Consider the following 25,580-nt stretch of genomic DNA (forward strand, 5'->3'; position numbering starts at 1 on the left):
AAATTTTGCTGTCAAATATTTATAAATAAATACTGTAAAACACATTCTTTTGTATAAAAATAAATTATGTACTGTATCACCTTTTTAAGTTAAAAATATATGTATTTAAATTTTGAAATTTTATAATAATTAAACAATTTATACTATTATATTTGTATTATTTCAGGTTTTGCATTTTGTGTTAAATAGATTTCAATTGTAAAATGTAACTATACTATATTTGACTATTAAAATTTATCACAGTATATATGAGTAAGTTTAACAGTTAATGTTGACATTTAATGGAATGCTTAATGGTCAATGATATCTATAACTTTACTCTTAATAATATATCTAATAAAAACACTAAAATAATAATAATAAATATTTTATTTGGTGTTTAAAATGGTTGTTTTATTTCAAAATGACCAATTTTTTCTTATTTATTGATAATAGGCCTTTTTTTTTGGTATAATTATTCAATCAATTCCTGTTTTGTTACTAACTCTTGTAGAATTTAGTAAAACAACAATAATTATCTGAATTTATAAAGTTACCAGACAAATACAAAAAATTGACCTTTGCCATTTATGTATAAGATTATAGTCTGGTTATTGTTCTACACACTGCCATGTCAAGACTTAGAAAAACCTAAAATCTACATGAATGTTGAGATGATAAATAAAATTTCTTATATTATTTTTTTATTTTGAGTTTTGATGGTTGTTTTATTAAATCTCAACTACTATCATAATATTTCCATCTTAGTTAATTTCATAATGAAGTTGATAAAATATTTGAATTACATACAAAACAAAATTTAGAAAATTACAACTAATGGTAAAAAGAACTGAAATAATATAGTCTAACAGAGTTACTTTATTAGCGGTTGTACACTGCTAATAAAGTACAAATCGTCGCCCGAGCCAAATCAGGCCTGCTGCAAATATCAATCTGGCCCATGAACATATTTGACACATCACTTACAAATGATAGAAATAGGCCTACTTTTTGTATATGGGATTGTCCATAAATTATGTAATGTTAGTTTTATACTTTCACCTACCATCCCATATCCCTATAATGCTCCATAACCCTGTCACCCACACACTCTAGAAACAAAAGTAAATTATTGTGTTACCTAAGGGTTGATTCAGCCCCTAGCATTATGTAATGTTTTTCTATACATCCCCTACTCTGGTAATCCATTATAATGATTACCTGCATATCCATCAATCCATAGCTACATTATGTAATTGAATAATACATTAAATATGAAAAAGGTCAAAAATTCTGAAATAAAATAATTTCATTTTAAACATTTTTATGATGTAATTTTGGCAATAAATCAGCTTTTCTATATTATATTAATTTTGCATAATACAAACTAAAAAGAGTATAAAATTTATTAATGAATTTTAAACCCGAACTTATTTTAAATGTTATAAATTTTATTTGAAAAGTTTTCTCGTTAATTTTTAAATTAAAAACAATTATGCATATACAGTATAAAAATATATACAATTTATAATTTAGAAAACACAAATACTCTTACCAATTTTCAATTAAAAAATCTATTATATAATAGATTATTTTTCTCATTTTCTTTCACAAATTTGATGATCGAGTTTATTTTAATTTTGTATACATCATTTTGTTTTTATTTTTTATTAAAATTTCAAATGGAAGTATGAAATTTTGAAAGGTATCAAGAATACTGAGAAATATAATATCAAAATAACCTACATCTGTTTATTAGGAAAACTATAATAAAACTGATATAATATTCTTTAAAATGTTTGTCATCTTTACAAAGAGAAATAAATCTAATAAGTTTTGAAACATAGATGGATCACCACTATATTTTGCTGAAAGAACAATATTATCTCACCTACAAAATATCTAATGTCCTAATATAAATCATTTAATCTGACGTAATCACATTATCTTACAATTTATAACTGTTTTGTTATCCACACTAGTAAACAGCACACATAATGGAAACATATTAATGCTACCACATAATTTGCCTAAGAGAACCAATGTGTAAAAATAATAACATATTAAACTCTGTGATTTTTATATACATATAACATATATTTATTTATTTTGAAAAGAAAAATGCATTTATTTGAGAAAATTTGAATAAATAAAATCTATAAGCATCTTTCTCTTTGAGCATAGCAACACTAGAACCAATCCAGCTGTATTTACGGAGAAAGTGTACTTACAGAAAGAATGATTAGAAAACAAAATATATTAACTATAAATAGTAGTTGCATTAAACAGAAAATTTTATAATTTTCAACATTAGATTATTGAAAGAGGAAAAACAGCATTTTGTATAGAAATTCTTTTAACAGACTTAACTGTATAAATTGATTTAATGTAGTTGTTTATTTTAATGTTCAAATTAAACCTAAAGGCAATTCACTTTTATATACATAAGTGAATAATAACTGAAGTACAAATAACAATGCACTAAAATTGTACCATTAAAGATAAATCAGAAAGTTGATTAACTATTATTTTTCTTATATCAATATTGTTAAAAACAAATGAAACTAATACTAAAAATATGTATTGCTGCATGATATTTGATTTAATGTGAGACTAGTAAAACTTCCATAAACCAATAATGATGTTCATTTTATTTGTAATTTGGCTTTATTTTAAAACATATCTGAATTGTACATTTATGAGAATTAATACAGTCAGAAGTACAAAAATAATATGATCTGAAAGAAAAGAACTGGCCTGGGATGGGGCATGAACCTGCAGCCTCCACTTGCCATGTGATGCACTTGTCAGTTGCACCACCCAGACATCAAGTAAGCCTTCGCTTACTTGGAGTCCGGTATGTATTTAAATTTATATACAACCTTACGTGGTTAATCACGGTGCCAGCTGGGTATGACTCCTATGCCCATGGCGTAAGTACATCTACAGAATGGCACTCAGCTAGCTAATGCTTTTATCTGGCAAGATAAGAATGTATATATATACACACTTATGTGTGTATATACCTCACCGGATAAAAAATGTTTGCTAGCTGAGTGCCATTGTGGAGATGCACTTAGGCCATGGGCATAGGAGTTGTCCCTAGCTGGTGCCATGATTAGCACACTGCACAGTAAAATAAGATGTTTAAGATTGTGCTTATAATTTAGGTCTTAGAAGAACAGAAAACACCAAAAGTTGAAATAATTCAGCATTCTAAAAGTTCTGTATAAGCATCAAAAAGTTTTAATTGAAAATAAGTAAGAAAATGAAATATCATTAAAACTTTTAAGCAAAACTTTTTAAGTCAGACCTGAACAAAGAGAAAGAGTTACTGTCCCCTTTTATCACTCTCATAATGTTTTAATTTAACGACATAGCTAATACAGATTTAAATTTTGATAGATTATCACTCAGGAAATATTTCACTTTTATTTTTATGGTTCGTATTAACATTACATGTATAGACATGGCTATACATACACATACATATCACGCAATATATACAACAGCAAAAAACATGTATTCATCAGTTTGCATTCATTTTTTACTAGTTTCCTGACCTCATAATAATTTTGATTTTTAAATTTAATTAATGTCAAGATAGCAAAAATAATAAAATAAGCTGAAGACATACCAAAAACTTGATTTATAAAAATAAAATAACTCATATATCTTTCATTATATAAAATCATACAGTAAAAACACAAAAATCTACAAAGCATTACTTCAAGAATTCATTAAAACTTAAGAATTAATTCATCATTTTCAGCGGTTGTTTCAAACTTACTAAATCAGTACTAAATCTTTACACACACATTTATACTGTTTATTTCAGTAAGACATTTTTTAATCTAATAAAAATTAAAAGTATTAATTTGTTTAATTAGTATAAAATCAATCATATTAGTTTACAGAATTTTGATGTCATATTTTCCAGTATTCTCAACTCAATGTTAAAATATATTAATACACTGTGGATATGTTTCATTAATATATGTAATGAGATATTAATTTTGTATAGAATACAAAATAATAGTAAATATTTTTAGTAGAAAGTTATCAAAATATTTTTTTAATAAAATTAAATTTATAAAATCTTTGTACAACAAAAAAATGTGTTTTATAATAATAATAATAATACACTTCTCAGTTATGAATAAAAACAAACTAATTATTATTAGTATTAAAATAAAAAATTAAATTATAATCAAAACAATCAGTTTCGTTTAAAATAAAAAAAAAATCAATAGATATTCTTTAAGTATTTCATATAATATCATTGTTAGAATTGATTATTTTTAAAAAACTAAATTTGGCTGCAGGGAAAAAACATATTAATTCAGAAATAAATAAATAAATTTTATATTAGTATAATAAAATGAATTTACGATATTTAGGTTACTATTTTATAACATATTCCTTCAGAATTTAAAAATCTTTGTATAAATTATATACATTCTTGAAAAAACATTTTAAATAAATCTCAGCAGTAATAGTAATCAAGTTTAATTACTGTAGAAATAAAGAAGTTAAAGTCAAAGAAATGATCAACTGTATTATAATACTTGAAAATTCTAAGTGAAATATTCAAAAGTCAAAATAATATTATATTAAATTAAGAATTTGTTAATATTTAGTTTTTTCAGATCAGAATATACTTTTATTTTCTTTATTAACAACTAAATGATCAATATTCACATATAGCTATTGTTTTCTTTCAAATTTCAAACTATAAAGGTATACATAGAAGATAATTATCTCACTTCTTAGCTCATATGCATTGCAACAAGGTCTTTATAATATTTTATGTCAAACAGATTAAAAGTAATTTTTGTTTTTTTTTGTTTATTAACTTCTGTAAAACAGAAAATAATGTTTAAATACAAACTAATTTAAAAAAACTATATTCACAAATACTTTTCAAAGTTTGTCTCTCTCTGATATTTTTTAACCTACAAATGTCCAACTTATTTTTCATTAATAACTGAAAATTTTCAATATTAACTTTCATTTTTTTCATTGTAACTTACAGTCAAACGTTGTTTAGTGCCGTTATTGAAATATATACATTTCTTAAAACTCTCTTTTTATTAATAAATTAATTATGCTATAAATTATAGTATGATCAAATGCAAAGTATTAGAAAAGTACTTAATAGTAAAGTTCAATTTTCAATTTCACTCTGGTCACAAATTATATATAGTAATGCATTTTTGAGATTTAAAACTATCTGAAATGTTGTAATAAGAGAAAAGATATCAAGTTACAGTCTTGATCATAGAAATAAACAGTCGAGAATATTTGATATTCTAATTAATTATTAAAGCTCTGTAAACTGAACAAAATATTTGTTACTGGCCAGCTTACATTTATGTATTCAGAACAGTCACAAATTTATGTATTTAAATTTTAAAGTTAAGATAAATTTAAAATATCATTTCATTTATTACTGTTATAATCATTAAAAAAGTTTTCAGGGACAAGTTTTATTCATTATGAAATTAATTATCTAGACATGAAAAATATTTCATTATTCTTACACAGAACTTTTAAATTCTAAAGGAAAGATTATTATTAATTTTTTTCATACTGCTTTAGTAACAATAAATCATTTTTCAAATAAATTAAAATCTGTAATTAATTTATTAATGACAATTTTCGAAATGAATATTTTAACATTTCTTATGAATAAGCTTATTCTGTATTAATGAAACAAATTTTGCAACAAAATCATAATTTAGTCTACTAATCTAACATAAAACCTGAAAAAGACTAGTTTTAAAAACAATTAAACTTCTACTTTTCATTCTAATTCAATTTTCACTAATCTAACTTAAATAATAACTTTTTATAATGAATAACTTTAATTATTAATACATATAATGGTTATTCTTTTCTCTAGAATTATTTAATTACAGCTTTTTTTTTTTAAAAAAATATGTCAAACTTCAACATTATCCAATTTGAAAAGTAGAATATATGAATTTCTAAATTAAACTAAAAATAAAAAATATTATAATGAATTAATTAAAAATTTTCTTTTTGAAGATGAAATACAAGTGCTTAAAAGTTTGAAAGGAATTAATAAATTTTAAGACAGTTTATATATTAACTTATTTATTCACTCCAACTTTCAATCACTTTTTTAATGTATCTGTTATTTATTTAACACAGAAATAAGTTATTTCATTATATATCATATATTTTTTGTATATAGTTAAATATTAACATCAAATATTATTGAATAATAAACATATTCAATAATATATTTTTAATGCTATTTTAGAGAATATTTTTATGTTGTTATTTTAAAATAAAAAAAAAAAACAAACAGTCAATGTTATTAATTTATAAGGTTAGTCCTGACCCAATCTAAGCAGAAAAATAAATTCTTGAAGAACTGATCAATCAGAAAAAATCATCATCAAGAAACTAAGTTTTGTAAATTTTACATAAATATTCATAGCTTAATCTAGTTTCTACAGTTTATATTTCTTCTTGTAGTTAATGCAGCATAAATTAAATTTATCTTGCATATATCATTTTTAAAAATGAATTACTTTTTATTTTACAACTATTTTAGGTAAGTAAACATATATTAATAAATCTTAAAATAACCCAGTAATTTAAAACATTTCATAATTATAAATTTCTATAACTTTTAATAAACTGAATAAATGACTAGTGTTAGTTTCTTTAATACAGATACTAAATACTATATAATTAACAAAGAATTTCATTATAATTAAATTGCTTCATGTTGTTTTTATTTTGGCTTAAAAATATACATTAAAATGTATTTAAACTGAACACATTAATAGAAGACTCAAAGTTAATTAAATTCAATTAAGTTTTTTCTATTCGTATTCAGTAACTTTAATGTATTAATGAAAAACTATCTTAGAAAGCATCTTCATATGCAAAATCCATTATTTTATTTCCTTAGTAAGTATTTCATTATATTGTTTAACCATTTTGTCATATTTTTAATTCATTCATAATTAATATTTGTTATTTTAAAATTCCATTTTACTAAATAGTGTTTCTTAAAAGTAAATTTATAGCAAATTAATTTATGGTAAAATTACAATCAAGGGTAAAACAATAATTATCAATACCTGTATACTCAAATCTGTTTCACATGTACTATCATAATCAGGTTTATCTGGGATGCAAATGATTATGGGTGATTTAGGTCTAACATTTGCTGAAGAATGATCTTCTAGCTTCTGCTTTTTACATTCAACATTTTCTGCTGCTAAAAAGGTATTACTACATTTTATTTTTATTATATTTAATAATAAATAAAACTTTAAATTACAAAACTTTACAAGTTAATAATAATTACAAAAATTAAGTTATTAACCTGGTGGTCTCTTGAGGCTATCAATTTGTGAATTCTCTGAAGACTCTTTAAAAAAAAAAGTTTGTATCAGGTTTTATTTATTTATTAATTTTAAGCTTATTAATGAAAATGATATAAAGGTTACAGAATAAATGTAGTAATTAAAAATAATTTACCAGAACTGTCCTTGGTAGTGGGTGGTAAACGATATAATACACGTGTTAATAATTTCCTAAATAACATAAATTATCAACATTAAGTATAACTGAATAATCAGCACATGTAAAATTCTAAATAAAATTGAGTGTTAGCTCAATCATATTCAATATAATCTATTAATCTATCATATAAATTAGAAAATTCAAAAGTTTTTTCAATAAATTGTATTATAAATAGTGATTTCAGTGATAATCATCCCTCTTGTAAACAAGCATTTTTAATATATGTATTAAGCATTTACAAAATGAAAGCTACAAGTTTTTTTTGTTATTATATTTTAAGTAAAATTAACATGTTTAGAAAAAGTTTGGGATGCAAACGTGTTAATATGTTAAAATAGTTAAAGTTTTAAAAAATTTAAGTGACAAATTAGACAAGTAACAATTAAAAATTAATACAAATTGTTCAATCTCAACCTTATATTATTATTTCATCATTAAAATCATCTTTGAACTCACAGTTAATTAATAATTATTATCTTAGAATTATTATTATTAGTAGATATATGCCATCCGAATGCCAGCAAGGAAGTATTTCTAAGATATTTAAGATTAAATATGAATAGTTTGGAAAAGTAAAAAAATATATCTCTAAGAATTTCAATGTTATGTATTATTAGATTATGAAAATTAAATTTAATATAAACCAAGCCTGTGTTTGCTATCAAATGAATGCATTTTATATTTTTAACTATAGATTAACATAGTCACTATTGTGCTATGTCACTTCTGTTACAGTAATATTTGTGTCACTCTCCTTTGAAATTCATCTCCACTGTCATTGCTTTGATACACACCCAGTTAATGTCCATAAAAATAAATTTTAACTAAAGAATAATAATTGCCTGTTTAAAAACAACTGAACTTAATGTGATCTGAGCAATACTGAAGTTGTTCAGTCTTGTTTTAAACTAAAATCATATGATACAATAAACTCAATAGTCCAAATGTAATAGTTATTGATTTAAAAATTATTTGCTTACAAAAATGATATAGTCAAGTATTCATCTTAATTGAATGGAAATTCAAGTTTTTATATACCTTTACTCAAAAGTTTAAATAAAGATATAATTGTAAAAATGTAATAAAAAAAGTGTGTATCTAAATTTAAGTACATCACACTTTGTAATTTTACATGCTGATATATTTTGAAAAAATATATTACTTAGAGAATCATGCACAGGATTTCTTAAGTGTGGTTTAAAAATTTTTTTTTTCATAAATTAGTTTATATACTTATACAGTGGAACCTCGCTTAACGAGCACCTCGCATAATGAGCATTTCGCATAATGAGCAAAACAAATTGTAACAAAAATGACTTGCTTAACAAGCAATGTTTCGCATAGCAAGTGACAAGGAGAGGGAAAGTCCAGATTGTGTGCATGCTCCATCAGTCTGTGTTTAGCACTCATTCTGCTAGCATCTTACTATTGCTTGTGATCAGATATTTTTCCAAACTTGTGTTCACACGTATTATGTATAAACATCAACAACCATCGCTAGTTATATAATAACCACGCCAAACGATATGCCAAATTCTTGGGCTATGTAGAGGCTATAATTAAATATTACAAATTAATTAATTTGACTACACGTAGGCAGTTATCCTGCCATCTCGTATTAAATTTAATGACAAATTCCAAATTAAATTTCAGAAATGCATAAATAAAAAATTAATTATAATTATTAAATTTATTACGAGACGAAAGCATAACCGCCTACCTCTAGTTAAATTAATTAATTTCTAATATTTAATTATAACATTTACATAGCTCAAAAATTTTGCATATTGTTTGGTCATTTGAGACATATTTTTTTTATTTTTTTGTTTTCTATAAATCAAATTCGCATTCCAGATTGGTTAATTCCACGCTAGAAGAAAACATGAGGATGATTCACACTCTTTAACAATGTATATTGCATAATTTTCTTTGAATAAACATTATGCATAAAATATTTGAGTATTTTTTCGGCGTGGAATGCATTATCATATTTTACACTAATTTCTATGGGAAATATTGTTTCGCTTAATGAGTAAGATTCTGGAACGAATTATGCTCATTTAGCGAGGTTTCACTGTATCGTACACAGTAATTAATACAGTAACACAATACAGTAGACTAAGGAAAAACTGAATGAAAAATTAATGCTTTACTCACATAACATCATCTATAGTAAATTTATTCACACCTAAAACTTTACCGAGATCATCATCCTCACAAAAAATTTGTCTGGGATTTTTTTTGTCATACAAATTATGAGCTATTATATAATTTTTCATAAAGCCCAATATCTAAAAAAACAAAAGTTATTAAAATTACAGTAAGAATATCATGTAATCAAATATATTCAAATAATAATCAAATATTTACCTGAGATAATGTAAATACTTTACCACTTGCACCAACACTTTCAAGTAACTTAAGAAATGCTGATTTTAACACAAACTAAAAAAAAAAAAATATATTAAGTTGGTTCATTATAACTGAAAATAAATGCAAACAGTATTCTTAATTATACAATAAACCTAATATATGAAATGTTACCTCATTGACAGCATGTTATACAAAGTTTATATTTCTTTGTAAATTATAATACTTAACTGTTTGTTATTTATTATAATTATGTTGTTATATTAAGTTCCAGTTTAATGTATAGAAAATATTTTTAAACAATTTGTGATTTATGATAAAAATTAGTTTTAGATAATAGCAATCTTATGTTGTAGAATGTAAGAACAGATGTTTAAGACCATCTATGATTTTCTAAGTAAAACTTTCCTAAGTTATGACAATGACTAAACACAGCAGGCAAATATATTTTAACAAGTTTCACTATTTATTAATATTTTTACAAAACAGTAATAACAAATTTAAAACTTCTTCTATAATAATGCACTGAACAAAAGTTTGAGATTTCAAAATATTTTAATAATATACTGTATAGGAACTGTACATAGTTTTTTTGTTCTAACTAATTTATGTTTTCTTCTTGTTCATTTCAAAATGGGTGCTAGCAAAGCATTAACTGATTATAAAAAGGGACAAACTAGCAAACCAACAGAATGGATAATCAGAATGTGAAATTGAAAAATTATTAAACAGATCCAAGACAGTTATTTAAAAGATCCTGACAATTAAAGAGCTTATTTCCTAAATCATGTATCTCCAGAAAATACAAATTTTCAAAAACTTCAAATTTTAAATAATTGCTTTAAATATTAAGGTAAAAACTTAATTATTGGTACAGTACATTGCTTTATTTTTATATTCTGAACATAGGTTTAACAGTGAAAAAAAAATCCCAAAGCAAAGGAAATATTAGTTTTGGTACTTCAATTCATAGATTTACACAACTTTAGAACAAAATTGCAGCATTCAAATGGATAATGTAATAAAAACAACAAATACCGTATTTATTTGCTTATAAGACAATCTCACATATAGGACAAGGTGTGACTTTAACGATCAAAATAATGAAAATTACATTTATTAATACAATTTAATTTTATCTTGTTTAATCACAAATAAAATGTCAAATGCACGTAAATGCACACATTGTCCCACAAAAAATACTGGCATTTTAAAGAAAAATCTTGTAAAATCGACAACATAATTTGTTCATGTAAAGTTGGACAATCAGAAACCTTTTTTGCCAATTCTTAACAGTTGAATCCACTGTCCATCGATTACACTTATGAGTTTCTCCGAATTCTGATTTCCAAATAATCATCTATTTTCATGTGGGAGTGGATTAAAACTTATATTGGGCTCCCGTGTGATTTTGGAATTTCAAATTGGAATTCAATTCAAAAGCTTTGCTTTTCCTATTGCTATTCATCTTTACTCCCGACAATACACAAGAACGATTCAAACGACCCAGATAAAGTACTTTTGTTTTTAAACACCAGAGGGTGAGCATCCGGTAAAAACTGCAAACACACCGTTCACAAAATTATTGCAAAAATGCAAAGAATCCTTTGCTCACACGTATAGGACGACCAAGGTTTTTGAAGCAATGAAAAATGAATAAAAACCTCGTCTTATATGAGAGTAAATATGATACATGGTCAAAAACTTAACATATAAAATCAAAAGAGAATATACAAAATAAGATACAAAACAAAAATAAAAAATAAAAAAAAAATTACATGAATCTTGTTCATATGATTGAAGATAATAAAAAACGGTGTTTAAAAATAAACTAATTCCAAAAGAAAGAAAATAAAAACCTAATGATCACATAAAATTATTAATAAAAATCATATTGTAATTGTTCTGTCACAGAATCAATCACTTTCTAAACAAGAAAACACTTTTTGTAAAATGTCATTGCAATATGTCCATCACTTATTCCCAGTTTATTTAAACATCATCTATCTTTTCCATCATCATCACACATCATCTATCTTTTCCAGATTAACTTTATTCTCCAATGGTAACAAAGCAACTAACAGACATGACCATTATTTCACCTCTTTTTAACATTGTATGTTTGCACATCCCCGATCTATCAGAGTAGTGCTGTTTGCAACAAACATATTTTGAGTTTATTCTGATTACTTTCATTTCATTCTTGCAATTCATTCACATATTAAGTCAACAATGGATTTTAAAGTAATCCATTGTTGACTTAATATGTGAATGAATTGCAAGTTTCCAATTACCAAGAACATGTACTTGTCCTGTATGCTCAAAAATTTTATTGTAGTCTTCTGGTAAAAGAAGTAGTTCAGTTTTTTTTTAAACATTTTTTCTACCCTTCCAAAGGCCCTATCTATGGGTAAATAACTGTGACCCCACATCGGATATGTAATCTCAAAAATTAACTATACATATCTGAAAGTTTACTTAACATTGCTAATAATGTGTAATTTTTGTTTTGTGCACAGCATCCATCACAAAACAAATTAATTTTCTTAATGGATTTACCTTACAAAAATTCCTATAAAGAGTATGTGACCTCTTTCTAGCATAGCAACTAAATATTTCTTGAACTTCTTCAGAAAATGTGACCATTATTAAAGAAAACAATCAAATACAATAGCACTTGCACTTCAGAAAGCAGTCATTACTGTGAAATAGTCATGTGACCAAAATATACTTCGTAATTGGCTGTATGAAAATGTGAAAGTTTGGAAATAAATACAAAACGAAAAACTTCACAGTTGAAAAGAAAACCAATGTTTTGATACATTTTTCAACAGAAGAAACATCTGTTTCGGGGGGAGATATTGTAGCACTATACAGAAGCATATTATCAATGTATTGGTGCCATGAACTAAAAGAAAAAAAATAATAAAAAGTGGAGACTGAAAATAAGCTCTTCAATTATGGAAGGAAATCATGCAATGAACAAGTTATCTACTTGGAAAAAAAAACAATGATTTTGAGATGTGCAAGCACCACAAATGAGTCTGCTATAAACATTACAAGGCAATTGTAGCTTCCAGTCAGCTCAAGAACTATTCTTACAGTAATGACAGCATCAAATAATCATTTAGTATATGAAAATGAATGCAAAGCCACAACTGAAAGTACATTTTCTGGCTACTCACTTTTGCAAAGATGTTGCAAACATTGAATTTTGGTAAAATGTTGCTTTTAGTGATGAGAAAAATGTAATCAGAATTTATTACAGTCCCTTAGAAATCTAATGCTAAAAGATGCAATAGTTATAAAACAATAAGTTTGATAAGCCATTTTCTGAAGAGCCATGCTAGAATATATAAAAAATGTGAAGAATATTTAAGTGATTTTAGATTTCAGAATGGACTTGTACAAAGGAAGCCTTATTTAGTATAAATATTCTTATACAGCAGTGCAGAATGTGTCAGCAGATGTCTATGCATTTGATCAGGTTAAACATGACAGTTTGGTTGAAATCTTATAAGAAATAGGATTAGCAAAAGAATATTCATATTATTGTAAATTTGCATTGAAAACAGATAGATATAATAAGAGTTGATGGCACAATCTCACAACAAATTAAAATTCAAACAGTAGTATATCAGTAAGCAAAACATTCAATTTTGAGATGTCCATGTTTTGGAAATGCTTGAGAAATGGGTCCTGTTATTTAGACAAAGAGCTTTTTGTGTTAATAGCTACACTCTCACAGAGTTTATTTCAAATCAGAGACTGAACATCTGAACCTCTGTCAGATCAAACAAGTTAAAAATATGAGAATCTTATGTGATCAGTGTAAGACATCAACACTTTATTCAAGAAAGCCATGGATAAGATGTAAATATCATTGATGGTAGCTGATATTCTGTAAGGACAAGGCACAATAAGAAGGAAAAAAATGTTTAATATATATAAAAACATTTTTGGTATTTTTTTGGTCCAGCTTTAGTTACAGAACATTCTTAAAATGAAACATCAAACTTTATAAAAGTGAACAACAGTTTCAGTGTGGATTTTTGTTATAAATTAAACATTGTATACAGTGTGCCTTATTGAGAATGGCATCAGGAAAAAATTCACCCAATGACAATCAACATGTTAACAATCTATGTCATCAAATAAGAATTTGCTAAACACTACAAGATTGTATTAGAAAACATTATTTCATCTCATCTTCCTTTCTTTGTAACCTTTGTCTTAAAATCAAATTACTAATAGTTTATTTAGAATTGCTATTACTGACATTTTATTTACTAAATCACAAAGGTAAACTTTGTTTTATTTTGAACTACAGCGAGCAGTGCAAATGATAAACAACAGATAAGTTGCCTATAAAGCTAAATTTAAGTATAAAGTTATCTGCTTTACTGAACAACAAAAGAACAAAGAAGTTGAATGAAAATATGATGTCGCAGAGAGTAGTATTAGATGTGTAACAGCATTAACAGGCTATTTTTGAGTGCAAGACTTCATAAAAGAAATTCAATGAACTTCAAAAAGGAAGTCATCTAGATGTTGATGAACAAGTTATAAAGTTTGTGAAAGAGAAGTGAAAGATCTAATAAAGAGGAAAGGCAATGAAATTTGACATGCTCTAAATATGCTACAGCAAACCTTTGAAGCCAATTGCATTTGGGTGATGCACTGCATTAGGCATAGACCTTGTCTCTACAATGGTGCATAACTATCCATCAGAAACTGTTAGCAACTTGTTCTCAATTCTCTAAGTTTTCGGTTGATTAATGTTAATTCAGTTAATGCTAATTAAACCTCTATTTAGCTAGATATGCTTTGCAATTACATAGTTGAAGAAAAAAGAAAAAATGTTCTCTGTACTGTAATAGCGGAGTCAAAGAAATATATCTAAAAATGTGAACGTCATGAAGCACTGTAAACATAATAAAAATCACACAACGAACACCTTAAGTGGCTGAAGGCCATTCAAATCTACAAATCGTCCCTCAATCAGAACTGCATCAATTTTAAGGATGAATTGATTCTATCGACAGCATGGCAGACGTTGATAGACTCCGACCTTTAAGGTCATGTTGGGTCAACTAGACCGAACACAAACGCATCTCATGTAACACCTTATTATTGTTTCTCAAATTTCCTTTAATGGTTTGCTCTGTCCCATCAGTTATTCAGTCTCACACCTGAAGAACAACTCTCAGCAGTTCAAAAACGTTTGTGGTGATAAGCATCTTTTGTATTTTTTATATATCACATCAGTTATAGGTTCTAAGAGTGCAGAATAAAATGTTTTTGAAGATGCATTCATTTATTGTTTAATACTAATTTCCTGGGGCTACATGTTTAATAGTGTAGAAGCTATATTACATTCACACTGTTTTGGGTTTTGATATCTCAAAAACCAAGTGTGAATTAGTGAATTCAGAGATTTAAAAAATTACAACAAAATAAATTCTCAATTAAAATCACATCACACTATTTTCAAAATGTGAAATGATAAATGATAAATATCAAATGATTCAAATGTTTCAAAAAGTTTCAAATGATAAATTTTATTTTTATTATACCATGTACCAGAAACTGACTGTCAATATAATTGAAGTGAAACATTCAATGTAATAATATTGAAATTTAGTCCTATGTTTAATAAAAATCAGGAAATCAATTGAAAAAAATAAATAGTTTAACTAGTATCTAAAGAAAATTTCTGATTACCTTTTCAGTTTTAATTCCACTAGTTGAAACTTCTTCATTTGTAGTATTCTGAAACAGAAACAAACCACATGATCAAATACCTTGCAATAAAATCAATGTCTAAATATATGTAGTTACATACATACATACAAGAAAGACCTTGGCTGTACACAAAGTGTTTCCCTTACCCTGAAAACAGGGTAAGGGAAAGGGGAGGGGAAGGAGGAGGGAGAGGAGATAAACAGTAGAGAAAGATAGGATCCTTCTGAATGGCATAGATATGGCTACAGTACCCTCTATGTTTGATGTTGGAATGCAGTTTTTATGCTGCAAGGCTGTAGTCCCCCAAAGGGTCTAAAAGAAAACCTGTGTAGCGAACACCAATAATTGAGTGCCGCCACAAATAGCTAAGTGTAGAAGTTAGTGCCAAGTGACTGTTAGTAGAAAGACATACCTACTTAATACTAATAAAACTGAATGCAATCGCAAATCTTAATACTACTTAACAGCTAGACAAACAGTGCAAAAAGAAAATGAACACAATGACAAACTGGATGAAATAAATGGACAGAAAAACAAACAGGCAAGACCCCAATTTTTTTATTTTATTTTTTCTAACATTAACTTACTAAGTAACTAAACTAACCTAAATAACCAATGTTCCCTCTAAGCTGCATAGCTGCGCACTGCTCAAATTGTTGCCACGCACGAGAATTTGTGCGCCGTGCAGGCAAGCATGCACACTGATTTGAATTGTTGTTTACTTATTTCTCACTCTGTCTGCAACATGATTATTGCTATGTATATTTCGATTAAATACATTAAATCATTAACAAAAGATAATATTTTGTATGGAAGTATGTTTTAAAATTAATTTTAATCTCTACTTTAAAATTAATTATCTTAACTTTTATAGGAAAAAATAAGACTGTATATATATATATATATATGCTCAGAAAATTTTTTGCTCAGAGAAGTACATGTTCCACTCAGCCACAAAAAAAATTAGAGGGAATATTGACCATAACCTAGGACAAACCTAACCAGACGACTAAAGCTAACAGAATTAAAATACAAAGTAAAAGGCAGCTATAGTAGACCCCCCTATAACACAGGTTCATATAAGACGGATTCGTATAACACAGCAGAAAAATTGCAATCATGTTCATATAACACGCTAAAAGAGGCTCGTATAACACGATAAAAGAATGAGACAGATTGTCATGGCCGACTCGTGTGTCAATAGGATTGGTTGAATCTGGACCAGTAGTGGACATTGCACAAACCGTTGAGTTTAAACAAGCAGACCTACTAAAAAACAATTATTATTCAACGGCCATAAAAATTATATTTCTATTAATGATGTCTCCAAAGTTCAGCAAATTTTTCGCAGAAAGAATAACTTATCAGGAAACACACATCCACCGTTCAATGAGCCGCTCCGTGATGAAAACAAGCTTAAGCAATGGTGTCTTCGAATGGTGCGCACTCGGTAAGTATTCCTACAATTTTTTGTTTATAGCATATTTTATATGGATTATTCCTAAAAAATTATGTGTTTTGGAAATGTTCGAGTCAAATTAGTCTAGAATCAATTAATTTTATGGGAGAAAACCTTTCAAACAGCCTTAGCCCCTAAACTGCACACATGCTGGGCTGTGATTGTCTCATGTATTTAAGTGACTCGTACAACATGGAAATCATATAACATGGTACATATCTACCATGTTGTAGGAGGGGATTGTATATACTGACGGTTGAAACAAAGCAAGGAAAAGCTAATTGCCATCCGTGCCCCTGGAGTGAGTGCTCTCAAGAGCCACACTAAGGAATATAAATGCGAGTAGATGATGGAACATTGTACGTGTTTGAATGAGTTGATGTGGATTGCAAGGCCAGTTGTAACCTTCAAGAATAGCTGCTCTCATTAAACTATCCCTAATGTGATTGTACCTATTGCAGTGAAAAACTAAGTGAAGTAATGTTTGGTCCTCCTGAATACCACAACCTCATTGTGTATACATAGTTACAGTATATTATAAAAGCTAAAATCGAGATAAATGCTAAGAATAACATTTCCAACAGCCTTTATCCAGCAGTGTATTTATATGTTTATGATGGTACTGAGTTTAACAAAATTTGAAACTACTACAAATATGAATGTAAAATATAAAATTAAATATGTAATAAAACCTAATCAAAATTATTGTACATATTATTATTAATTTTTCTGTACATTTAAAAATCAATAGAAATTTAATATGTAAACAAAATTGATATATATGATATTTGAAGATTAAAAGAAATCTAAACTACTAACAAAATCTTAGACAAGTTGAATTTTGTCTTACCTGCGACATGATAAAAGTTTCCTAACTTTTCAAAATGACTATCTTCAAACACTTTTTAATCAGTGAATAGTCTAAAAAATAATTTAATTGTATAAATTATTAATAATTATATAAATCAGTATTAGACAGGAGTAAAGTTAAAAAAACATCAAAAACAAATTGAACAACATGTGATTGTTTTGATAATGGTAAAATGCTTAAAATATTAACTAATATAAAACTTACAGAATAATTTATAATTACATATACACTAAAACCTGTTTATAGAAACCACCCACGGTTCCTTCAAACAGTGGTCTTTTAGACAGGTGGTCGTCCAAAACAGGTGGTGTTATATTACCATATTTCTACACGTATTTTGCACACAGATATGGCTAAAAGCTATATCTACTAAGCATAATTTGAGGTGAGCAAAAATAAGATAATTTTTTCAACGATACAGCTATATTGGTACTGTATTTTATCCTTATTGGATAACTCAATTAACAGAAGTCACCATGATTTTATAAGACGAATTTAATACCAGTATTTTAAAGATTAATACAATATTTGCATTTTCTGGACTATAATGCACACTTTCTTTTTTCTGACTTAATTCAACTTGGTTTTCTTCCTTCGCTCCTCAGTGACATGTATTACATCATCGATATAAATCTTATCTTAACTTTAAAAATACTGTATTTTTTAATATTTAATATTTTCTTAGCACAATAAAAAATCACTAACTAATAATAAAACAATTTTATTTTTTCTTCTCATAATATGATTTCATTACAATGACAATTGCAGAATTGAAAAAGGAAGATTGCATGTAAAACTGATTTTTGCATTAATGTGTTTATTGTTTTTTGAATACTTTGCGTGCGAAAATTACTTGGATATTATTTTTCTAAAAATATCATAGAAATAAGGTAGGTTGATACAGAAACTATTTATCACACATGTACTGTATGTGAGCATTAAAAAATAATAATAATAAAATAAAATAAATAAAAATAAATAAAATTTATTTTTATTTATTTTGGATTCAAACAATAGTTTAGAGATTTTAGACCAGATATATTTGCAGAAGTGGTTGCTTATTACAGTTGTTGTATGCTGTTTTTGACCAAAAATCAATGCCTATGGTCGTGTTACACAGGTGGTCATTTAATACAGGTAACTTATACGAAGACTGTATGTATAAGCTATTCCATGCCAGAAATTTTTGCCTGTTTTGACAAGTGTCCGTCGAATGCAGGTGGTCACCTAAGCAGTTTTTACTGTACTAATAATATTGTGATCATTTTGTTTACAGGTTTTCATATCATTATAATAGCAGGTCAAACTATTAAAATTTTGCCTAAGTAAAAATGAATGCATATTATACTTATAACAATATAAAAGCAAATCTGTTCACAAAATATTGGTTGCTACAAATAAGAAACAACATTTGGTGAACAGACAAGCACAAGTAAGAACTATGAAGACTATTTTAACCACAGTAAGATTAAGATATATTTCTAGCAAATTAAATGTCAATTTTATTACTATAATTTCTTAATAACTAGTATTGTTAAGTACTCACTAATTTTGTTACAGAACAATATCACTCTGGGTTAAAAAAAATAATTCACAAAATGTTTACTTGCACACTATAAAGGAAGCAATAAAAAATGATTATTAGAGATCACTATTGACAGATGGAATACAATCAGAACAAGTCAAAACATCACAATAAACTAGCAGCAAGAAGTTTTATTCCCATAATTTAATTTTTAAGAACAAAGTAATTTTGTTGTGGAGACAACAAAATTACTTTGTTCTTAAAAATTAAATTATTAGTTAAAGTTTGTTGTCTCCAAAAGTGCAGACACCAGACACTTGGCAATCTTCTTCTTAAGTTTATTTCAGTTGATACACGCACCTGCGTTTTGCCTTAAGAACCCCAAAACTTGCACAAAACACAAATGCATGTATCAACTGAAATAAACTTAAGAAGATTGCCAAGTGTCTGCACTTTAGGAGACAATAACAATTACCAACACAGTTTCAAATGCGTCAAAGTAATTTTACATTATATCACATAATAAAACAATACATCACAACAAGCTATTTTTAAATGTTTAAGTAACTACAGTGAAATGCAGTATAAAGAATGTTAGTTTAACAAAATTTTTGGTATAATGAAAGTAGCTTGAATCTTTTGCCAATTTCCTATTCAGATCAATGCAAAAATGTTTCAGTTTAACGAATACCATTATAATAAAAATTTCAGTTTAAAATAATAAAAATTGTCTGTTACGAAAGAATAGTTTCATTATAACAAACACTATAAATGCATAAATCATTCATTATTATTAAATAATGATTATTATGTCAAACAGTCTGGCAACATTAATCCTTAGTTATGGTTTTGTTTTAAAATCTTCCCAGTAATAAATAACACCAACAAAACCTTCAAAATATACCAGCAAATATAATTTAATATAAATGTGCTATGACAAATGTTTTCAATCTGACTAGGATCTGCTTCAAGTCCAAAATGTTTGATACAATTAGAATGCTGTAAAATCAAATTTAAATTTATATAACCTCCAGAACAATTAAATATTAGACAAGTATAAACATCACACACAGATGTTAGCCTATTGGAATGCTGTGTCACAGTACTGGATTTTATCAAAAAAACTTTGATTAAAGAAACAACACAAACAAAAATTAAACTTCTTTTACCAGCAAATAATGGATTCAAGCAGAAACAACAATAAAAGAGGCAGGATTCCAACTAATCGGTACTGCTATATCGTTATTTTAATCGTTTGCTCGCGATATTTTTTGATAAATTTTTATTACAGATTAATTTTTTATCCTTCCATTTTTGACTGTATTTCAATTTAACAAAAATATTTGAATGGTTGCCTCAATTTCGTTTTACCAACATTTCACTGTATTAGATAACTAAATGAAAAACTGACAATAAAACCGAAGCTTTCAAAAATGAATAAAGTATTTGAATTATTTCATAATTTGAATAGATCATAATTTAACCTCATTCATTTATCAAAAACTTTGTCAGTTATACAATATGCCTAGTTATATGAATTTAAAGCAGCTTACTTCTATGCATAAATATTTTTATTTAGTCTTTTGATGATCCAGAGTAGAAAGAGGTATTTTTTCTTTGTTTATTAACAAAAGGATTTTTTAAAATAAAATTTATAAATTGAGCATCAAACACAAGACCGTGTTATTTATTAAACACTTGGCACTTTTCCACTTCTATTAGTTGAGACGAGATTTTATTTCACTCGTTTCGGGCATTTCGCCCCTCTTCAGTCAACTAATAAAACAATATACAACATTTCAAGTAATATAACACACACTAACAGATACCACAAAAATTAATTTAAAACGTACCGTTAGTTCCTCGAACTCAAGGGTGCGCGTGCATAGCACAATTTGGACCTCAAAGTTACAGCAACAAATGTAAATGTTCTACGTACGGCTAATTAAATTGTAAAATTTCTTTTAAAATATATAAACATACAGGCTTATTTTATACATATCGGTATATTAAACATATTCGGTATCTTACTTTTTTTAAAATCGAACGCAATAGATCTTTAATCTTCTTTTTACTAACTTTTTTCTTTTCTTCATTGGTGTTTTATCTTGACATAAAGCAATAAACGTTTGGACCTGGTGTTAACTAAAAAACTCACTTTTCGTCTAGTACTGGCTCATTATTACGCAGTTGTTTGTTGACCATTTGCATATTCTGCTGGTTATGACGATCTGAATTTACATAATTAACTGTATAGCCAAAAGTAGCCAAGTTAGGCTGGATCTGTTGCTTATTTTTTATATGATTATAATATTCTTAACCAATTCTTGTTTATATTTATGCTTAAATTTTTATTTATAGAATTACTGGACTTTATGATGGCCACGCTCTCTTTAAATTTTCTATTATAAGCGTATTTTTCTTTATATAAAATTTTTGTACCATCTTGATCTATATTACAATTATTAAGTAGGCAATGATCATGAAAAACAGAGTTTACTCGATTGTATCTTAAGTCGGCGACATGTTCCTTTAATCTGATATTTAACTTACGTTTCGTTTCTCCAATATAAATACTATTATTCTTACAAGTACACGGAATTTCGTAAACGACATTCTTTGTTTCTTTCGCTTCTGTTCTAGTTTGCTGTATACTCTTTTTATTTTTTAGCCGGGATTTAAGTTTCTCATATTTAGGTGCGAGTTTTATGTCTACCTTTCTTAATTCTTTATTAATTTCTTCATATAATCCTTTTACATATGGAAAACTAATATATCTTATTCCTGAGCCTTGTTTTTCTATTCTTTGTTTGTCGTTTCTATTTGTTTTATCATTTATTTCTTTTTCCCATTTTGTAATTATATAGTTTGGGTATCCATTTAATACAAATTTATTTTTTAATTCTTTTATATATTTAGACATATTACTTAACTTACTGGTTCTATTTTTAATTTTTTCATATTCCATTGCAAAGACGTTATATTTGATATATAAAGGTATATTAGAGTTATATTTGATAGTCGTACTGATAGTGCAAGGCTTTTTAAAAGGTTCAAATTCGATACTATTTCTATTCCTTGTAATCCTAACGTCCAAGTAGTTAATGCTATTATTAATACTGTCTTCTTCTTCTGTTTTAAACTGAATTCGTTTATTTAAATTATTTATAAGGACTTCTATCTGGTTGATTGTAATTTCAGAAGTATTGTACATAATCAGAATATCGTCAACATATCGCTTGTAAAATTTTATACCTTGAATTTTATTAATTATTTCATCTATATCAATCATTACTAATTCAGCAAGTTTAGGTCCTATAACTGATCCCATACTAATACCTTCATTTTGGGTGTAATAATTACCTTCTATTTCAAAGTAATTACTCATGTACGAAAACTCTATTAGTTGGGTGATCTCTGGTGTTATGTTAAGTTTTTTTAATTTTTCTTCAATTATGTCCCATGTTATGGAGGGATACATTTCAATTATGTCTAAACTAGCCATTTTAAAAGTGCTTTCTATCTTCATATCTTTTAGATCTGTTAAAAGCTCATCAGTATTAGATATGGCAAAATTAGAATTTTGGTAAGACTTAAGTTCTTGCTTTAGAAATTTTTCAAGGTTATATAACGTTGAATATTTGAAGTCCACTATGGGTCGAACCTGTTCGCCATCTTTGTGAGTCTTAAGTTGAATATTAATTTTTGGTGTGCGATCATTCTGATCGTTTAGGATAAATTCTTTTTCAGCTTTTGTTAATTTATTCATTTTATGTAATCTTGTGACTCTACTTTTTAGCTCTTTATATATAATATCTTTTGGGTCTATCGGGAGTTGCCTAAACTGTTTACCTTCGACTAATTCACATTTCTTATTTTTTACCCAATCAGCATATACAATAATAACTTGTTTCGATTTATCTGCTTTAATTATCTCTAGTCCATTATCAACCAGGAATGTTTGTACTTTGCTAATGTTATTTTTATATTTATAATAATTTTTGTCTTTTATAACAGTTTTGCTTTTTTCTTTTGTTATGTATTTCTTAATTTTGCTACTAAGACTTGATTTAATAAGTTGCGATTCTGGCTCAGGAAGGTTGTTACATACTCGATCTAAGTCTGGTATAATATCAAGAACTTCCCATCTATTGGGGCCACTAAAGTCCAGGCCTGCACGAATTGTTTCAAGGATGTCCTCAGGAATTTTAACCTGTGATTTGTTTTTTACTAGAGATTCTTTCCATGCGCTAATCTCCATGTTGGGCGGATACTGAAATCGTGGACTTCAAATAGTGGACTTCAAATATTCAACGTTATATAACCTTGAAAAATTTTTAAAGCAAGAACTTAAGTCTTACCAAAATTCTAATTTTGCCATATCTAATACTGATGAGCTTTTAACAGATCTAAAAGATATGAAGATAGAAAGCACTTTTAAAATGGCTAGTTTAGACATAATTGAAATGTATCCCTCCATAACATGGGACATAATTGAAGAAAAATTAAAAAAACTTAACATAACACCAGAGATCACCCAACTAATAGAGTTTTCGTACATGAGTAATTACTTTGAAATAGAAGGTAATTATTACACCCAAAATGAAGGTATTAGTATGGGATCAGTTATAGGACCTAAACTTGCTGAATTAGTAATGATTGATATAGATGAAATAATTAATAAAATTCAAGGTATAAAATTTTACAAGCGATATGTTGACGATATTCTGATTATGTACAATACTTCTGAAATTACAATCAACCAGATAGAAGTCCTTATAAATAATTTAAATAAACGAATTCAGTTTAAAACAGAAGAAGAAGACAGTATTAATAATAGCATTAACTACTTGGACGTTAGGATTACAAGGAATAGAAATAGTATCGAATTTGAACCTTTTAAAAAGCCTTGCACTATCAGTACGACTATCAAATATAACTCTAATATACCTTTATATATCAAATATAACGTCTTTGCAATGGAATATGAAAAAATTAAAAATAGAACCAGTAAGTTAAGTAATATGTCTAAATATATAAAAGAATTAAAAAATAAATTTGTATTAAATGGATACCCAAACTATATAATTACAAAATGGGAAAAAGAAATAAATGATAAAACAAATAGAAACGACAAACAAAGAATAGAAAAACAAGGCTCAGGAATAAGATATATTAGTTTTCCATATGTAAAAGGATTATATGAAGAAATTAATAAAGAATTAAGAAAGGTAGACATAAAACTCGCACCTAAATATGAGAAACTTAAATCCCGGCTAAAAAATAAAAAGAGTATACAGCAAACTAGAACAGAAGCGAAAGAAACAAAGAATGTCGTTTACGAAATTCCGTGTACTTGTAAGAATAATAGTATTTATATTGGAGAAACGAAACGTAAGTTAAATATCAGATTAAAGGAACATGTCGCCGACTTAAGATACAATCGAGTAAACTCTGTTTTTCATGATCATTGCCTACTTAATAATTGTAATATAGATCAAGATGGTACAAAAATTTTATATAAAGAAAAATACGCTTATAATAGAAAATTTAAAGAGAGCGTGGCCATCATAAAGTCCAGTAATTCTATAAATAAAAATTTAAGCATAAATATAAACAAGAATTGGTTAAGAATATTATAATCATATAAAAAATAAGCAACAGATCCAGCCTAACTTGGCTACTTTTGGCTATACAGTTAATTATGTAAATTCAGATCGTCATAACCAGCAGAATATGCAAATGGTCAACAAACAACTGCGTAATAATGAGCCAGTACTAGACGAAAAGTGAGTTTTTTAGTTAACACCAGGTCCAAACGTTTATTGCTTTATGTCAAGATAAAACACCAATGAAGAAAAGAAAAAAGTTAGTAAAAAGAAGATTAAAGATCTATTGCGTTCGATTTTAAAAAAGTAAGATACCGAATATGTTTAATATACCAATATGTATAAAATAAGCCTGTATGTTTATATATTTTAAAAGAAATTTTACAATTTAATTAGCCGTACGTAGAACATTTACATTTGTTGCTGTAACTTTGAGGTCCAAATTGTGCTATG

General features: G+C 26.8%; 3 protein-coding genes across 3 annotated transcripts in view; 1 reads left to right on the forward strand and 2 right to left on the reverse strand.

Moving 5' to 3' along the window:
• Window positions 1-25,580, reverse strand: part of LOC136972350 (E3 ubiquitin-protein ligase Mdm2-like) — a 47,008-nt gene that overhangs the window by 17,791 nt on the left and 3,637 nt on the right. The window contains exons 2-8 of the mRNA XM_067266918.1: window positions 17,973-18,043; window positions 15,643-15,690; window positions 9,919-9,993; window positions 9,706-9,839; window positions 7,504-7,559; window positions 7,349-7,393; window positions 7,101-7,240 (exon numbers count right to left, since the gene is read on the reverse strand). Coding sequence (XP_067123019.1) covers window positions 7,101-7,240; window positions 7,349-7,393; window positions 7,504-7,559; window positions 9,706-9,839; window positions 9,919-9,993; window positions 15,643-15,690; window positions 17,973-17,981 — 507 coding nt within the window. The 5' untranslated portion in view covers window positions 17,982-18,043. The remainder of the gene's footprint in view (window positions 1-7,100; window positions 7,241-7,348; window positions 7,394-7,503; window positions 7,560-9,705; window positions 9,840-9,918; window positions 9,994-15,642; window positions 15,691-17,972; window positions 18,044-25,580) is intronic.
• Window positions 21,824-23,779, reverse strand: LOC136972323 (uncharacterized protein MAL8P1.12-like). Its single transcript, XM_067266879.1, has one exon. It carries the CDS (start codon window positions 23,777-23,779, stop codon window positions 21,824-21,826), a length of 1,956 nt encoding a protein of 651 aa, XP_067122980.1.
• LOC136972324 (uncharacterized) lies at window positions 23,961-25,160 on the forward strand. Its single transcript, XM_067266880.1, has one exon. It carries the CDS (start codon window positions 23,961-23,963, stop codon window positions 25,158-25,160), a length of 1,200 nt encoding a protein of 399 aa, XP_067122981.1.

This window comes from Centruroides vittatus, unplaced genomic scaffold (assembly GCF_030686945.1).
Source record: "Centruroides vittatus isolate TY-2023 unplaced genomic scaffold, ASM3068694v2 contig_290, whole genome shotgun sequence".
Taxonomy (NCBI): domain Eukaryota; kingdom Metazoa; phylum Arthropoda; class Arachnida; order Scorpiones; family Buthidae; genus Centruroides; species Centruroides vittatus.

Bases quoted from the DNA above. Each gene is read 5' to 3' on its own strand.
- LOC136972324 (XM_067266880.1), top strand. From the start codon at position 23,961: ATGGCTAGTTTAGACATAATTGAAATGTATCCCTCCATAACATGGGAC.
- LOC136972323 (XM_067266879.1), bottom strand. From the start codon at position 23,779: ATGGAGATTAGCGCATGGAAAGAATCTCTAGTAAAAAACAAATCACAG.